A 16,914-nucleotide genomic window follows, 5' to 3' on the forward strand; every position below is an offset into this window, starting at 1 on the left:
GTTCTCTCATAAACCACTGTTCTTGTTACAAAAGTCACTTTGCAGTAAAACTATCTTCTCCAGTCCGTCTTTCTTTTAGAGGTTCACAAGGAAGGTAGTCCTGGATGTGTTCCATTACTGAGTGAAATTAGCAAATTCCATAAGATGATCCTAACATATTCCACATGTTAGAAACATCCGCACATCAATCCAACTATGGAGTAAACCTCCCACACTGTCTCATTTCTCCTAGTATTTATTTCTTCAACTCTTTAGTGATGTTTTCAAGGCATCTTCCAGCTGCATTTGCCGACACAAGAATACATCTTAGTTTACTCATCAGTTTGCATTCTACACATTAGTTTGCAGCTGTTGCCACTACAACAGAAATAACAAGTGTTGGCTGGGTGTGGTGGCTCATGCCTGTAATCCCAACACTTTGGGAGGCCGAGGCGGGCAGATCACCTGAGGTCAGGAGTTGGAGACCAGTCTGGCCAACCAACATTGTGAAAACCCATCCCTACTAAAAATACAAAAATTAGCCGGGTGTGGTGGTGTGTGCCTGTAATCCCAGCTACTCAAGAGGCTGAGGTGGGAGATTCGCTTGAACTCAGAAGGTGGAGGCTGTGGTGAGCCAAGATGGTGCCAGTGCACTCCAGCCTAGGCAACAGAGCAAGACTCCTTCTCAAAAAAAAACAAAAACAAAAACAAAACAAAACAAAACACAAGCATTTCCTTCATAGCATATAGCTTTTCACCTTTTACTATTAAGAAACAGTGATCATCAAATTTACTGTGATTGTGGTAAAGTGCTGGATTGAGAATGATTAATGAATGGCTCTAAACATTCAAAGAATTATAAAAGTTTACTTTCACATTCTAGATAACATATTTTTCAATGTTTTGCAAATAATGTTCACTTCACACCAGCTTTAATTGATAGCACAAGTTGCAGTATGTATTTAGCTTGAGTTTCATTGTTAATAGTAGAGAATGTAAATTCATATTTCAAGCAGGTTTGGGTTTTTTTGTTTTTGTTTTTTGTTTTTTGTTTTTGTCATTTTAATTCTTGTGTATGTGTGACTTTTTGCCAGAACAGATTCTATTCATATGGTTCTGCCTCATAATGTGGCCAAAAAGAGTGTGCATCAGTATTATCTACAGCAAGCAGTTTCTCTACAGGTTTATTGAAAGCTATTCATCCACTTCATGGAGGTTGGTTTTGTTAAAAACAAGATGAACCCACTTACCCAAGCTCACAGATTTTGCAATTTGTCAAAATGCTCTGAATGCAAGTGAATAATTACAGGGGCTGCTGTCATCCCCTGCACACAGGGGCACATTCTCCCCTCAAGGCAACTCATGTGTTGGATGAGACATGAGACTAGTGATATGAGGACCAAATGTAAGCAGCAGTATCATTCCATATACTGAATGTCAGCCACACTGAAGTTCTTTCTTATTGTTTTAGACTTTTGAAAAAGATCTTTTACTACATATTTCTTCATAGCAATGGATTATCTTGAGCACATGAGGTGTGTCCACTTTGCTTCGGAGACCACCATTCCTAACTCAGCTCCCTCCCTGATAAATAAATAGCAATATATGAATTATTTATTCCACAAATATGGACTTGTTAGCTATTCCCCAAATCTACTTCTTCTCCTTCCTAACACTCAGGAACTACATTTCCTAGTCTTCCTTATGGCTTATGTGGCCATGAGACTGAATTCCAGCCAATGGAATGTGCCCCTTCTAGACCCAGGCCATGAAACCTCCCATGCCATCTTCCTCCTCATCCTCTGTATTACTACATCTGCTGTCAATGTCTAAAGCAAAGTTGGAAGCCATATTTTGAAGACGACAGAGTCTCCATCTGTTTGGGCCTCTGAGTGACTCTGTGGAGCACAGCACTATTCCCACCCCTATCATCAGTTGAACTTTACATGAATGAAAAATAAATTTGCATTATGTTAAGTCACTAATATGTTGGGAGTCTATCTGTTACAGAAGCCAGAGTTACTTTAATTAATACACTTCTTATGTTTAAGATGTTTTGATAGATGTTATGAGGGCTGCAAAAATAAACAGAAATAATCTTGACCTCAAGAATATAACACACATATGCAAATAATCATATTATGAATCTGTCCAGAGCACAAGCACCATATGAGTGGCCTAAATTAAGCACAATGTCAGTCTAAACAAAGAGAACAATTGTTTCAGTTACTGTGGTAAGAAAATGTTTCATGAAGGCCTTTGTGATGGCCTTTGGAGGAGACAGAAGATTTCAGTAGACAAAGCTAAGAAAGGATTTTCTCAGAGAAGATAGGTATTAATCTCCTCTTTGAACTGGGACCTTGAATATCCAAGCTAAGGTGTTTGCAATTGATCCTGCAGACAATGAAGAGCCAAGAAGACATTTTGAGCCAGGGAAGATGTAGGCCCAATGGTACATTAGAGAGAGAAAAGAAGGTAGACTAGAGGAAGCACAGAAGACCTGTGTGTTTATGAGATTGATTTGGAAGCAACCACAGTGGTCAGCCTGGTGTTAATAGCTAAAAGCTCAAGCTGCGGGTCAGTTGACCTGCTTGTGAATCCTAGCTCTTCCATTTGTCAACTATACAGACCTTGGATAAGCTACTTTACTAAGCCTCAGTTTCCCCATGTGCAAAAGGTGGATAATAATAGAAAGTACTTCCTAAGATTAATATGAGCAGTAAGATAATGCATCTAAAGTATGCAGCACAGTGCCCGGCCAAGAGTAAACACTGTATAAACAATTGTCATTATCACTGGTATTCCCAATGTGAGATAATGGGGACCTGAGCTAAGTTTGTCAGTGGTCATGGAAAAGAGGGCTGAATGCAGAGACATGCAAGGAAGGCAGATGAATCAAAAATAACTCCAAAGTTTGGTCTCAGTTGCTTAGAACCTTCTCCCATTGGAAAGATGGACTGGTTTTGTAAGGCAAAACACAACTGCATTTTTAGACAAGCCAAGTTTGAGGTATGAAGGGAAAGCTAGAGGCATTTGCAGACAAAGTGGAAGAAGGCAGTAGAGAGGGAGAATTTGAAGAAGTGAAATGAATTGTTGGAGAAAGATCCCAAATGAGAAAGGAGCAGATGAGACCAATACATAGGTTAGGGTCTTGTCTGAAAGGAGATGAAGACACATACTCCTCTTTCCTTCTTCTGAGATAAAAGAGAAAGAAAATAAAAAGGGAAGGAAATATCTAGAAAAACTATGATATATGAAACAGAAAAGTTGAAGTAGCTAGTGGAACCTGACCTTGGCTTTTTCTGAAGAACTAGTGGTGTGGTCCTCTGCTTGTGGTAGACATGGGGGCAGAGATCTTAGCACAGGAAGCAACCACCACTTAACAACACTCGCCATCTTCACTGTTCACTGAAGACTCAAGCCTGTAAGACCCTGGGCTCAGTGCTCTGCAGAGAGCATTTTTAAAGGACACTGTTTTTAATGGGAGTTGTTGAATGACCAACTGCTTGTGGCTTACAAGGATGGCAAACACTCACCGTCCTCGAAAGACTAGATTTAAGTTAAAGATCCAAATTGGCTTTCTTTGCTCTGAGGTTGATGGACAGAATCAACCCCAAGGGCATGGCCCATCAGAGTGTTTTCCAACTGACACCAGGTTGTAATTTGATCTCAATGATTCCAGGGATGCTACTAAAGGACTAAAGGCTGGTTTGCACAACTGGTGCTGAAAAAAAATGTAAATTTAAATTTAGATTTTAAAAGATGGTGGGCTGGTGAGCACACCCATAGGGCAAGCCCCTGCCTCCCTGCACCAGCACACCTGAGCCAACACCAATAGGCCCATCATTGACTTCTCATACTCTAGGCTGCTCCAATGCACCCTTTCATTTGATTTCATCTTTGGACAATGTGATTGAGGAGACAGAAAGGTGCCTGTGGGATAGATACCCTTAGAGACGGTCCTGCCTGGCTGCCAGAGCTAAGTTTCAGCCAAAGTTGAGCTTGAGCAACTCAACTTGGAAGCTCCTAGGTTGAAGACCTCCAGCCGGGAGGAACAGCACTCCACCAGAAGACGCAGGTCACGTGAGAACCTTCCTAATGAAGTGAAGCTTTGTTTATTTTTCCCTGGTGGAGGTAATTGCATGTGACATTTCTCTGAATCATTTATTTATATTTTTTTTCTTCTTTTTCAGCATAAGAAATTAAACAGATGGGAAAATCATACTTAAAGAGTTTTCTTATTACTCCTGGCAGTCTTTGGCTTTGGGCAACTGGTCAGCATCTTTCCCTGGCTAGAAATAATGCCTGGAAGTGTTTATGCCGCCTTCAGCTTCACAGAGGGCAAGCAGGGACTGCATTTTCCCCATTCGTTCCCTTCATCAAAGTCTTTGTCCAAGTCATAGTACAAAGATGTGTTCTTGAGGCCCTGGACCCCACTCAGAAGCTTTTTTGTTTAATTTGATTCTTCTTGTTGACATTAGGAGTGCATTTAAACATGTCTCTGTCCCCATCTTGTAGCTGGAATCCAGAGTTCCTTGTTAGGAGGTTGGACATGGATGTAAACGTCCCTGATGGTGAACACAGCTGGGAACATGTGCAACTGAGGAGAGGACAGATGGGAGGTGGGGGTGGACTAAGGGAGGGCAGTTCCTTCTGCCTTTATGGAGGAGATGCCAGATGGTACAGCACATTGTACCCGTATCTTTTTAGGTGCAAGCCCCAGAAAGATGCATCTAGGGGCTGTCTAGGGAATCAGGAGCCTACTGTGACTCCCAAGAGGATCAGCTTCTCCAAAGCTCAAACCAGACCTGAACCCCCAGGATATGCCACCCTTGAATATTTGTTCTTTGCTGCTAGGTAGAGTTTACATTCAGAAGACAGAGTTAAGTAAGGTGACAAAACAGGAAGAAGAATGGGATGTGACTTGGGCACAGAGACTTTGGGAGTTCCAGGTATTGATTGAAGTTCAGGTGGCACCAGGATTGAGAATGGGGTCCAAGGGGACAGCCCAGCTTCCTACCCCACATCCTGCTTCGTATCTGTGAAACTGGGGTTCTCTGTCCACGCATCATCTTCTGTCCCCACTGAGAAGGAAAGCAACACCACAGCAGTACATTGCTCCCTGGGGCACTCTTTCTGTCGCCCCCTAATATTTGACCAGAATTCCCTTATCATCTCAGCCCGGGTACAGTGTCCCTTTTTACACACTCCCATAGTACCCAATACTTAATTCACATTGTATTGTAATATACCTGCTTGAGTCTTTCTTCATCACTAGACTATACACTCTGAAATCAGCAATTGTCTTTTGCTGGGCTTAGCATATCTGACTCATGAAAGAAGAGAGTTGAGACCTCCAAGTCCCACGTAGGCATATGACATGGCAGACAGGAAAGCTCAGGTTGCTGTGTCCTCTGCCATCCTCCTAACCCTGGAGGTTCCAAGTATCTGATTGGAAGACAGACACAATACTTTCAGCATGGCACACCCCACTGGCTCTCACACCTGTCTTTTCTTTGCAGTTGCTCCCTTGGACAATTTGAAGCCCTCTCTCCTCCAAGGGCTCTCAATGGGTCAGAACCATTTTAACAATTTGTGTGCTTCATTCATCACAATGACTGGGGGATGTCCTACTGATAATTGTTTGGTGGGGGCAAAGAAGGCTCGACATCTTGCAATGCTTAGGACAATCCCCTGCAGAGAAGAGTCATCCACATAATGCCTGGTGTTCAAGTGTTTCACCAGGGCTTCATGTAGGTAAAATCTCTGTTCTGTTTTACATACAAACACAAAGCATTTCTTGGAAGGTTTTTAAATATGTTGAATTTTCCAGGAATGTGACTATCATGTCAACAGAGGGAGGGTTGTATTTTGTTTGCTAAGAGTCATTCACCATTTGGGACACCATGTTACTGACAGCAGTGCCCCTTTTACAGTGTTTGAGTGGCAACGTAGCTCACTTGAGCAGGCTGCATTTCTATATGTTTCTTTCTCAGGGAGGTGGCATAGTGGCACAGGTATCAACTTGGGTATTATATTTTCTACTTTATTCCTGCCTGAGCATTTACCTATGGAGACACATACTGTTTTATTATAAATAACTTTCCATTTATTTTTAAGTCAGAGCATTATGTCCACCTTTTAAAAATAATATGTGTAGAGAGGTTATATGATTAATTATAACCTCTCTATGACTAATTACAACAGAATTATAATTCTGTTCTGGGTTGAATTGTGTCTTTCAAAAAAGATATGCTGAAGTTCTAACCCCCAGGGCCTCAGAACATATTTATTTGGACATTGGGTCTTTACTGAGACAATCAAGTCAAAATGAGGTCATTAGGATAGGCCTTAATGCAAGAAGGGTGTCCTTATTAAAAAGGGAAATTTGGACACAGAAACACACATAGAAGGAGGATGGTATAAAAGACAAAGGGAGAAAACAGCCATCTACAAGCCAAGGAGAAAGGCCTGGAATAGACTCTCATAGCCTCAGAAGGAACCAACCTTAATGACACTTATGACAAGATTTATGGCCTCCAGAACTTTGAGACGATGCATTTCTGTTGTTTAAGCCAGCAGTCCCCAACCTTTTTGGCACCAGGGACTAGTTTCATGGAAGAGAATCTTTTCATGGGATGGGGTTGGGCAGGGGATGGTTTGGGGATGAAACAGTTCCACCTCAGATCATCAGGCATTAGTTATAATCTCATAAGGAGCGTGCAACCTAGATCCCTCACATGCGCAGTTCACAATAGCGTTTGCGCTCCTATGAGAATATAATGCCGCCGCTGATTGGACAGGAAACAGAGCTCAGGTGGTAATGCTCGCTTGCCCACCACCTACTGCCTGCTGTATGGCCCAGTTCCTAACAGGCCATGCACCAGTACCAGTCCATGGCCCAGGGGCTGGAGACCCCTGGTTTAAGCCACCCCAGTCTGTGATACTTTGTTATGGCTGCCCAAGCAAACTAATACAATTTCATTCCAGAAAAGTAAGGAGGTGTGAAATGTGTTATGCAAAGAGGACATTGGGTATGATGTGGTTGAGAACAATTCCTCTATTCAGACTGTCAAGCAGGGCTGCAGAAAATGGCCCCAAACAGCAATAATAATACAAAATTCAGGCTTGGTTTGGCAAAGGGCAACACCATAATGGGTAATTTCAGTGTCAGAAGTAATCGGAGTATTAAATATCTAGCAAAAGAAAAGAAAAGTAAGCCTCCAACTATGGAGACTTCCTGAACTTGAGAGGGATTGACCACAAAGCTATTAAAGTTTAAAAAGAAGGAAAGAAAATCTATTTCATACTTGGAGAAAGCTCTTAAAACTCTTCTTGCTGTGGACAAATAGCCCCACTTAATGTGTGTATGGATTTTCACTGTTCCTGAAGCATTTCATGTACTTTGTTCCATTAAACTGTTACAACAGTCCCAAGAGGTAGGCAGAGCAGATGAAACTATTCTCATTTTATATCTGAGAAATCTGTGGCTGTTAGAGTAATTTGCTTAGGGTCAAATAAACATGACATTTTTCTTTATTAACTAAAATTATTTTGGCTGCAAGAAATAGCCACCAATACCAATGTGAGTAACTTACACATAAAATAATTTGATACCTCAGATACCCCCAGCCAAGGAAGCCATGAGCAACTGGCCTTGGGAGGACTGGAGCCACAGTTCTTCCAGGGCTTTCTTTATCCATGCAGCTGCTATGTAGATGACTCCACAGCCCACCTCCAAGATCTAACTCCCTGATTGAATTCCAGATTTCCAGATGAGAATCTGACTGATCATTCAGGCATCTGACCCTGTGCCAACCAATTGTGCCCAGGCCAGGGAGGTCATCCAGTATCAGCAAGGCCTATAGGGTTTTGATCTTATGGTTTAGGGGGAAGTTTCTAGACAGAGGAAAATCCTTATGTAGCTGAACAAGTCCAGAGAAAATCCATCCTTTTGGGCACTCAGCACACTCTAACCTTCCTATGCATCCAGATATGCCCCCTGGTAACGCAGCGCAGAACAAACAGGTACAAGCACACACCCACTTGCCGGGAGAAACAACTACAGGTATATCCAGCTAACAGTCCATCGATGGGGGAACAGCGCATCTAACATCACTCCTTCTCTTCCTGGGCTCACAGATTAGCTCTATTTCCTAGTCTCTGGGGGAACTAGATGTGGCCTGTGACTGAGTTCTAGCCAGTGGGATATGAGCAAAAGTGTTGGGCATCACTTCCAAGTCTTATCTGCTTTGCTCTTTCCCCTTCACTGACTTGATGCATATTAATATAGTGACCTTGGCAGATTCTGTATATTATGGGAAAAAAAAACAAAAAAAAACACAACATTGAAGGAGCCTGGGTCCCTGAGTCAATTCTTGGAGGAGAGGCACCAGCAGATCAGGAACATATTTGGAATTTAGGAGAGCAAGAAATAAATTTCTATGGTGTTTGAGCCCTAACACATTCTTGGGTTTGGTTTTATGGCAGCTAGTGTTGCCTTACGCAATGCAAAGGATGATGCTCAAGACACACCTTTCAGAATGTTACCAAACTCCAGTTTGTGTTTGTTCCTTGCCCCTCGTTCCATCACAGTCACTTCTCCCTACTACAACCCCTACAGACTCCATCAGCATCATTATAAATCATATAAAGAAATAGGGAGACAGAAAGAAGAAATCATCCTAGATATGAATCAAGAGACTGAGTTGCACACCTGACTTGGTAACTCTACATCTTTTGCTCATGGGAATTCCTTTTTCTCTGGGAACCACAGAAATGGGCTGCTGGCAGCTATGTTTATCCTGCATGAAATTGCCTCCTGAGGGCTGACTGGTATAGGAACAAATTCCTGACCTAAAAGGGCCAATCAACTTCTCTCTTTCAGGAATCTGAAATTTGAATGAGAGAAAGAGATGATGAAATGAGAACCAATCACATTAATAGCAAAGTTCCAGAGGAAGGGTCTATTAACTCCTGAGGTTGACATCACTTGAACAGCATAGTTACTGTCTTTCTCGAGTGGACTCATTCAACTCTTCCCTGAATGAAATGATTTGCCAAGCAACCTTCTAACAAATTTCTGTTAATGCTTCAACTTGTTGAGTTTTCTAAAATTGAAACCAGAAGAACTCTATCTAATGAAGAAAGTAGTTCCAGAGGAAGGGATTTATTGATCTTCACAGTACCCAAAGGAGGTGCTCTTCAACCATTCGCTCATTCATTCATTCATCCATGTATTTAAAAAATATTTATTGGGTTCCTACCATATGCCAGGCATCTTGTGCTAGATGTTGAGGATTCAATGATGAATCTGGTCTCTGCTCTCCTGATGCTTGCAGCCTAGGAGGAAAGGGGACATTGGTTGGATAATCTGTCTCATGAACATGCAGATTTTGAGAGAAAGATTCAGGTCTATGAAAGAGCATAGCAAAGGATGGAATCTAGACTTGTGGACACGAAGAAACAACACTTGCACTAACTATTGAATACCTAGTAGGCATTGACTCCTAGGAGAAATCAATGCTTTACCCAAATCTTTACAAAACTCTGTGATGGGAGCTTAAATAGAAGTACACAGGGAGTACCATGTGACCCAACAGAAGTATTTTAATTTTTCTCAAAGCAATGGAAAAGGTGTCTCATAGTAGATGAGATTTTAGTTGAGGACAAAAGGTTTTCAAAGAAGAAAACGGTGGAAGGACATTCCAAGCAGAGGGGAAAAAGCATATGCAGAGGCATGAAGGTATCAGAGTGTTAAAACAAATAGTTCCGTGTGGCCATAGGATTCAGGTGAAGGATATTTGTGAGGGAGAATTTCAGTAAGGAAGCTCGAGGGCCAGATTATGAAGGGCCTCATCTAGGTCATGCTAAAGCAGTACGATTTTATCCTGTGGGCAGTGGGGAGCCCAAGGAAGATGAACACAGGGAAGTATACAGTAAGATTTGTGCTTTGGAAAGTTCATTCTAGGTTTCCTGAAGAATGGATTCAACCTGGGAGAAAATGGAAGATGACAAGACAATTAGGAGCTATGAACTGCCTCTGCTGTGTTAACAGCTGTTATCTGCTAAATGATCCACTAGAGGCCTGAGGTCTACTATAATCTCAGCATTCATGGGAAAAGAAACAGTTTGAAGTGTCTCCCCAAGCCTTCCTCTCCTACCTCATTCATAGCCACCATCTTGGTTGGCCCAAACTGCCTCAGGTATGGTTTGTTGTGTGGCTCTTAACTGGTCTCTCTTGCTGTAATCTGCCCTTTTAATCTCTCTTCACATTACTAGCTGGTTATGCTCCTGGGAACTCTCAGCTGATCACATTCCTTCAACTCAGGGAGCTATCTGCTGCCTAAGGGTCAAGCCATAGTCCTCTCTTCCCCACCAGCCTCTCACCCTTTGCTCACTAACACTGACTCTCCTTTACCTACACCTCACCCCCAAAGGAAACATTATCGTCCTTATTTTTTAGTCTCAGATAGGCTAAGTTACAGGTCACAGACAAAAGGCTACAGGCTGGTAAATTGTGGAATCACATTTTGAATTTAGACCTGGCTGACTCTGAGGCCCATGTCCTTTCTATTTGGGAATGCTAACACTGAACTTATGTTTTCCAGAGAAACAGAACCAGCAGGATACAATAATTGACTCATGTGATTATGGAGGCTAAGAAGTACCAGCATCTACTGTCAGCAGGTTGGAGATCTGGGAAAGCCTATGGTGTGATTCAGTGTGAATCCAAAATCCTGAGAACCAGGAGAGCTGATGGTATAAATCCCAGTAGAAGGGTCAAAAAAGATGAGATATGTTATCTACGCTAAAGCAGACAGGCACAAAGCAAAAGAGACCGAATTCCTGCCACTTCTTCCTTTTGCTCTATTGAGGCCCTCAGCAGATGAGATATGAGATGGTGCCCACCCACAATGGGGAGTGCCATCTACTTTATGGAGTCCATCAATTCAAATGCTGCTCTTATCTGAAAACACCCTCACGGACACACACAGAAATGATTCTTAATCTGGGTATCCTGAGGCCTGTCAAATTTATCCATAAAGTTATCCATCACAACTCCACCCCTTGTCAACTTGGGCACCCATACGTATCTCCTTAAACCATACTTAATCTCCAAATAAAGGTAATAATGAGGTCATAATTCCACCTAACATGATACAATCATCCTGCATACAACAAAAAATACACTGACCCCTTCCCCGGAAGATGAAGTAAAGTCCTTGAGTGATGTTTACTCTTTCCCTTGATACCTCTAATTTAAACACTGTGGTTTAAAATTCACAATACTTAAATACTATGACAAAAATCAGTGGATCTTATGTTGCATGGTAAGGGAACAAGAGAGGAAAGAAAACAAAGATACACACACATGCACACACATGCACACACACACACATTCATAGCAGAATGAGGAGGAAATATTTGTGACAGTTAAGTACATTTCTGTAATTAGTTACATTATTGTAGCTGGTATTAATAATCACTTTCTTCCATTACCCATTCTGTTTTCCCTTTGCCTTCAGCAAGCACCTCAGTTGGTTATGGTTCTTTACCCAGTGGGGCAACCCAAATATTCCTTCCCCAAAGGTCTGGGTCGTTACTAGCCCAGCCTGGATTGACTGTTGTCATTTTCCATTGACCTCAATCACAGGACATAGTAATACTAAGAGATACAAGAAGGTATCTCCTATAATCCAGACATACTCTTCCTTCATTGTGGAGATATAGTACAATTTCCCCTTCATTGTGGAGATATAGTACAATTTCCCCTTGGTAATCAGGACCAATCACCCCGCCAATACCACAACTCCCTTCCTTGCCTGTGGTTTTTGAGTCATGAGGAGCCCAAAGTGCTTAGAGGGCAGTCTTTTTTTTTTTTTTTTTTAATTTATTTATTATTATTATACTTTAAGTTGTAGGGTACATGTGCATAACGTGCAGGTTTGTTACATAGGTATACTTGTGCCATGTTGGTGTGCTGCACCCATCAACTCGTCATTTACATCAGGTATAACTCCCAATGCAATCCCTCCCCCCTCCCCCCTCCCCATGATAGGCCCCGGTGTGTGATGTTCCCCTTCCTGAGTCCAAGTGATCTCATTGTTCAGTTCCCACCTATGAGTGAGAACATGCGGTGTTTGGTTTTCTGTTCTTGTGATAGTTTGCTAAGAATGATGGTTTCCAGCTGCATCCATGTCCCTACAAAGGACACAAACTCATCCTTTTTTATGGCTGCATAGTATTCCATGGTGTATATGTGCCTTGACTTTCTGTTCAATGGAATCATCACTGTGTCTCTTGGTAGAAGCATTCCTTCCTCCAGAAATAAGACCTCTAGCCCAGCAGAGCATAAGGTCATAAGAATAAGAAGCAAAATTTTGCTAGTGGATAATAGTGAGTCACTCCAGTTTCCTTGGACCCAAGAATCCTGGCTATCAGAGAAGTAGCACCATGTATTGGAGGATGATACAAAGCATAGAGAGCCTTCTGGAGAACCTTGCTCTAACTCTGCAAGGTATTACCACCTAGCTGACACTAACTGCATCTGCAAAAGGCCATTCCACTGTTCTATCAAGTTAGCTGCTTCAGGATGGTGGAGAACATGGTAGGAAGAGTGAATTCCATAAGCATGGGCACATTGCCACACATCTTTTGCTGTGAACTAAGTTTCTTAATCAGAAGCAATGCTGTGCAGAATATCGTGGTGGTGAATAAGGCAGTCTGTAAGTCCATGGATGGTAGTATTGGCAAAAGAGCTGCATGCAGGCAAAACACATTTGTATCCAAAATAAGTATCTATTTCAGTAAGAACAAAATGTTTACCCTTCCATCACAGAAGCAGTCCAATGTAATCAATCTGCCATCAGGTACTTGGCTGATCACCCCAGGAGATGATGCCATATCAAGGGCTCAGTGTTGGTCTCTGCTGCCAGCAGATGAGGCACCCAGCAGTGGCCATAGCCAGGTCAGCCTTGGCAAATGGGAGTCTATGTTGCTGAACCCATGCACAATCTCCACCCTTGCCAACATAGCCACTTTGCTCAGGAATTCACTGGGAAATGACAGAGGTGGCTGGAAAAAGGATGGCAGGTATTCATAGAACAAGTCATCCTACCCATTATTAAAGTCCTACTCTGTTAAGGTTACCCTTTGGTGAGCATTCATATGGATACAAATATAATCGCTTTTTTCAACTATTTATAGAGGTGTGTCCAACCTACCTCTTCCAAATATTTGTCACTAATCTTCTAATCTTGTTTCTTCTAAGTTCCTGATCATCCAGTCAGGATGACCCCAGCCTATGAATCAGTATATAATTGCATGTCTGGCCATTTCTCCTTCCAAGTAAAGTGAACCACCAGAAGTGTGGCTCAGATTTCTGCCCACTGGGAGGATTTCCCTTCACCACTGTCCTTCAGGGATGGCCCAGAGAGGACCTGTAGAGCTGCAGCCATCCACTTTCAGGTGGTGCCTGGATGTTGTGCAGAACCATCTGTAAACCAGGCCTGGGTCCTCTCTTCCCCTCTCAACTGATTCCCTACATGAAGCCATAGGGAAACTCCCACGAAGCTGGGAGAGATGGCATAACAGGGGTGGAACCACAGGCACTTGGGTCGCTTTTTCATGTAACTTACTTGTGTTTCCAGGGCCCACCTGGAACCAATCATTTATACCACTTCATTTGATCATGGAGTGTTGCTTTACATGCCTGACTTTATGACTTGATGGGTCAGACAATATCCAAACCATGATGGGAAGCTCTGGTTTCATGGTAACTTGGTGGCCCACGGTTACATGTTCAGTCTCTATTAAGGCCCAGTAGCAGGCCAAGAGCTGTCTCTCAAAAGGAGAGTAGTTACCTTCAGATAATGGCAAGGCCTTGCTCCAAAATTTTAAAGCCCTGTGCTGCAATTTGCCCACAGGGGCCTGCCAAAAGCTCCAAACAGCATCCCCATCTGATGCTGACACTTCAAACGCCATTGGATCTGCTGGATCATATAGCCTGAGTAGCAGAGCATCAGTCACAGCATCTGGGATCTAGTGCAGAGTGTTTTCTTTTTCTAGGTCCCACTCAAAACTAGCAACTTTTTAGGTCACTTGGTAAATGGCCACTATCTGGTTAAGTGTATCATAATCCACTGTCATTCTCTATGATCTGTCTTCTGCACAAGCCAAATAGGAAAGTTGAATGGAGAAACTACTCCTGCATCTTTCAAGTCCTTCATGGTGGCACTAATCTCTGCAATCCCTCCAGGAAAGCAGTATTGCCTTTAATTTATTATTTTTCTAGGTAGAGAACATTCTAATGGCTCTCAGCCTTTCCTACCATAATAGTTCTCACTCAACATGTTCAGGGAACCATTGTAAGGATTCTGTCAGCTGCCAGCTGGCAGAATCCATTCCAGTGGTGAATTCTGGAACTCAGGGAATAACCACAGGATGGGTTAAGAGGTCTACTGAACCCACTGGAAGATGGACCTGAGCTAAAACTCCATTGATCATTCAACCTTGATAATCCATAGAGAAATTTGGGGTCTCTCCATTCAGAGCCAGTGATATGGTTTAGCTGTGTCCTCACCCAAGTCTCATATTGAATTGTAGCTCCCATAATTCCCACGTGTTGTGGGAGGGACCTGGTGTAAGGTAATTGAATCATGGGCAGGTCTTTCCCATGTTGTTCTTGTGATAGTGAATAAGTCTTAGGAGATCTGATGGTTTTATTCAGGGGAGTTCCCCTGCACATGCTCTCTTGTCTGCCACCATGTAAGATATGACGTTGTTCCTCCTTCCCTTTCTGCCATGATTGTGAGGCCTCCTCAGCATGTGGAACTGTGAGTCAGTTAAACCTCTTTCCTTTACAAATTACCCAGCCTTGGGCATGTTTCTATTAGCAGAGAGAGAACAGACTAATGCAGTAAACAGGTACCAGTAGAGTGGGGTGCTGCTATAAAGATACCCGAACATGTGGAAGCAACTTTGAAACTGCTAACAGGCAGAGGTTGGAACAGTTTGGAGGGCTCAGAAGAAGACAGGAAAATGTCAGAAAGTTTGGAACTTCCTAGAGACTTGTTGAATGGCTTTGACCAAAATGCTGATAGTGATATGGACAATAAAGTCCAGGCTGAGGTGGTCTCAGATGAAGATGAAGAACTTGTTGGGAACTGATGTAAAGATTACTCTTGCTATGCAGAGACTGGCAGCATTTTGCCCCTGCCCCAGGGATCTGTGGAACTTTGAACTGGAGAGAGATGATTTAGGGTATCTGACAGAAGAAATTTCCAAGTGGCAAAGCATTCAAGAGGAAGCAGAGCATAAGAGTGTGGAAAAATTTGCAGCCTGACAGTGCATAGAAAAGAAAAAAACATTTTCTGGGGAGAAATTCAAGCCTGCTGCAGAAATTTGCATAAGTAACAAGGAGCCAAATGTTAATCACGAAGACATAGGGAAAATATCCCCAGGGCATGTCAAAGAACTTCATGGCAGCCCCTCCCATCACAGATCTAAAGCCTAGGAGGAAAAAATGATTTCCTGGGCCAGGTCCAGGGCCCCACTACTGTGTGCAGCCTATGAACTTGGTGCCCTGCATCCCAGCTGCTCCAGCCATGGTTAAAAGGGGCCAAGGTACAGCTCAGTCCATGCCTTCAGAGGGTGCAAGCCCCAAGCCTTGGTAGCTTCCACATGGTATTGAGCCTGTGGGTGCACAGAAGTCAAGAATTGAGGTTTGGGAACCTTTGCTTAGATTTCAGAGGCTGTATGGAAATGCCTGGATGTCCAGGCAGAAGTTTGCTCCAGGGGTGGGGCCCTCATGGAGAACCTCTGCTAGGGCAGTGCAGAAGGGAAATGTGGGGTCAGAGCCCCCACACAGAGTCCCCACTGGGGTAGTACCATGAGAGTACCATGGGGTAGAGCTGTGAGAAGAGGCTCACTGTCCTACAGACCCCAGAATGGTAGATCCACTGACAGCTTGCATCGTGCCCTGGAAAAGCCACAGACACTCAATACCAGTCCATGAAAGCAGCCAGGAGGGGAGTTGTACCCTGCAAAGCCACAGGAGTGGAGTTGCCCAAGGCCTTGGGAACTCACATTTTGCATCAGCATGACCTGGATGTGAGACATGAAGTCAAAGGAGATCATTTTGGAACTTCAATGTTTAATGACTGCCCTATTGGATTTCAGACTTGCATAGTGCCTGTAGCCTTTTCATTTTGGCCAATTTCTCCCATTTGAAACAGGTATATTTACCCAATGCCTGTACCCCCATTGTATCTGGGAAGTACCTAACTTGCTTTTTACTTTACAGGATAATAGGTAGAAAGAACTTGCCTTGTCTCAGATGAGACATTGGACTGTGGACTTTTGAGTTAATGCTGAAATGAGTTAAGACTCTGCGGACTGTTGGGAAGGCATGATTGGTTTTGAAACGTGAGGACTTGAGATTTGGAAGGGGCCAGGGGCACAATCATATAATTTGGCTGTATCCCCACTCAAATCTCATACTGAATTGTAGCTCCCATAAATCCCATGTGCCATGGGAGGGACCTGGTGGGAGGTAATTGAATCATGGGGGTGGGTCTTTCCCATGTTGTTCTCATGATAGTGAATAAGTCTCACGAGACCTGATGGTTTTATAAAAGGGAGCTCCCCGGCACATGCCCTCTTGTCTGCTGCCATGTAAGACATTACTTTTCTCCTCCTTCCCTTTCTGCCATGATTGTGAGGCCTCCCCAGCATGTGGAAGTGTGAGTCAATTAAACCTCTTTCCTTTATAAATTACCTAGCCTCTGTTATGTCTTTACCAGCAGCATGAGAATAGATTAATACAGTCAGCGTCCAGCACTCCCCAAAAGGTCTGATTGTTTCCTTTTCCCTAATATAATTACCCTGTTAAGGCTGTGTGTTCCTCTGGGGAAAGCTGGGAAAAAGATTAAT

General features: G+C 43.0%; 1 protein-coding gene across 1 annotated transcript in view; it reads right to left on the reverse strand.

Annotated features, from left to right (window-relative positions):
• KCNE2 (potassium voltage-gated channel subfamily E regulatory subunit 2) overlaps window positions 1-16,914 on the reverse strand; it is a 183,844-nt gene that overhangs the window by 70,752 nt on the left and 96,178 nt on the right. The window contains exon 4 of the mRNA XM_073009604.1: window positions 9,246-9,321. Coding sequence (XP_072865705.1) covers window positions 9,246-9,248 — 3 coding nt within the window. The 5' untranslated portion in view covers window positions 9,249-9,321. The remainder of the gene's footprint in view (window positions 1-9,245; window positions 9,322-16,914) is intronic.

The sequence above is a fragment of the Chlorocebus sabaeus genome, chromosome 2, assembly GCF_047675955.1.
Source record: "Chlorocebus sabaeus isolate Y175 chromosome 2, mChlSab1.0.hap1, whole genome shotgun sequence".
NCBI lineage: Eukaryota > Metazoa > Chordata > Mammalia > Primates > Cercopithecidae > Chlorocebus > Chlorocebus sabaeus.